Source organism: Equus quagga, unplaced genomic scaffold (assembly GCF_021613505.1).
Source record: "Equus quagga isolate Etosha38 unplaced genomic scaffold, UCLA_HA_Equagga_1.0 72722_RagTag, whole genome shotgun sequence".
Lineage (NCBI taxonomy): Eukaryota > Metazoa > Chordata > Mammalia > Perissodactyla > Equidae > Equus > Equus quagga.
The window spans coordinates 2-1,191 of record NW_025802529.1 but is presented as its reverse complement, the minus strand read 5'-3'; the positions used below and the strand labels follow the sequence as shown (position 1 = coordinate 1,191).

The 1,190-nt window shown below is 55.9% G+C and overlaps 1 protein-coding gene across 1 annotated transcript; it reads right to left on the bottom strand.

Annotated features, from left to right (window-relative positions):
• Positions 1-58: 58 nt before the first annotated feature.
• LOC124234192 (serum amyloid A protein-like) lies at positions 59-949 on the bottom strand. The gene is made up of 2 exons (XM_046651440.1): positions 790-949; positions 59-358 (listed from the first exon to the last, which is right to left on the bottom strand). Exons 1-2 carry the CDS (start codon positions 915-917, stop codon positions 196-198), a joined length of 291 nt encoding a protein of 96 aa, XP_046507396.1. The 5' UTR covers positions 918-949; the 3' UTR covers positions 59-195.
• Positions 950-1,190: the final 241 nt, after the last annotated feature.

The window sequence follows — 1,190 nt, the reverse complement described above, 5'->3', positions numbered from 1 at the left end:
CCCCCTGGGAACAAATGGGCAGTCCTTAGACCAAAGAATAGCACGCGGTTTCAACAAATTCAATCTCTTAAGCATTTATTAGACACTAATTCTGTGACCCCCACTGGCTTCTGTGGCCATAGACCTCAATAACTGGGTGTCCCTGCCCTCAGGGTGCTCACAGCCCATCTCCTGAGAGCAGAGTGAAGAGGAAGCTCAGTACTTGTCAGGCAGGCCATGAGGTCTGAAGTGATTGGGGTCTTTGCCGCTCCGGCCCCATTCATTGGCAGCCTGGTCGGCTCTCGAGTCCTCTGCTCCACGGCCGCTGCCTCCAAAACTGAAACGGTCGGTGAATCTCTGAAAATTCTCTCTGCCATCGCTGATGGAGGATAACAGGCAGGAGATTAATCCGGGGCTGATGAGCAACAGCCCCACCCTCCCTGTGTCTCCTCTTTCCCAGGGATGGCTCTGAGAGGAGCCAAGGAGAGAGGAGCCCACACACTCAGCCTGCCCCGGCACAGCCCACCCAGCCTCAATGATCCCCTGATGCTGGGTGAACAGCACCCAGAGAGGAGGGTTGGGAATCACTCCTTGGAGCTTAGTTTCTCTTTTGGGAGCAGGGGTCACATGTGTTTACCAGCCACACTCTGGCTCTGCTGGCACTGGGCACAGATGGAGAGGGTGGACAGGATGCACGCAAGGAGGAGACCATATCTCCCACAAGACCCCTCACCCGGGTCTGCCCCTCCTGATCCCCAAAGGCAGCCCAGCTCTGAGCACCCACCCCTGCACCCCCAGGCCCCAAGTGACCTGATGACTTTAGCAGCCCAGGCGCCCCCAGGGCCCCTCTGTGCAGCGTCATAGTTCCCACGGGCGTGGAAGTATTTGTCTGCGCCTATGTAATTGGCTTCTCTCATGTCATGGTAAGCTCTTAGCATGTCCCAAGTCCCTGGAAAGGAAAGGACACGGGCAAAGGGACACAGGATGAACAGAAAGACCGTGACATCCCTTAGAGAAGAATCAAGAATGCAGAATCGTCCACTGACTCCATTTCAGCCTGAGCTCATAGCACCTTGGATTCCATAGGATGAGGAGCACATTGCTAATCCCAGTTGGTGTCTCCAGGGCACTCTAATGAGAGTCAGTGAGGTGGGCACAGCCGTGTTGTTGGGTGGTCGGACCCTCGTGATGCTGTCTGTGTGCTCCATCTC

What these genes read in the sequence shown, in the direction of transcription:
- LOC124234192 (XM_046651440.1), bottom strand. Translation starts at nt 917, where the DNA reads ATGCTAAGAGCTTACCATGACATGAGAGAAGCCAATTACATAGGCGCA. An exon ending in TGGGCTGCTAAAGTCATCAG is followed by an intron (nt 359 to 789) that starts GTCACTTGGGGC and finishes ATCCTCCATCAG; the next exon opens with CGATGGCAGAGAGAATTTTC.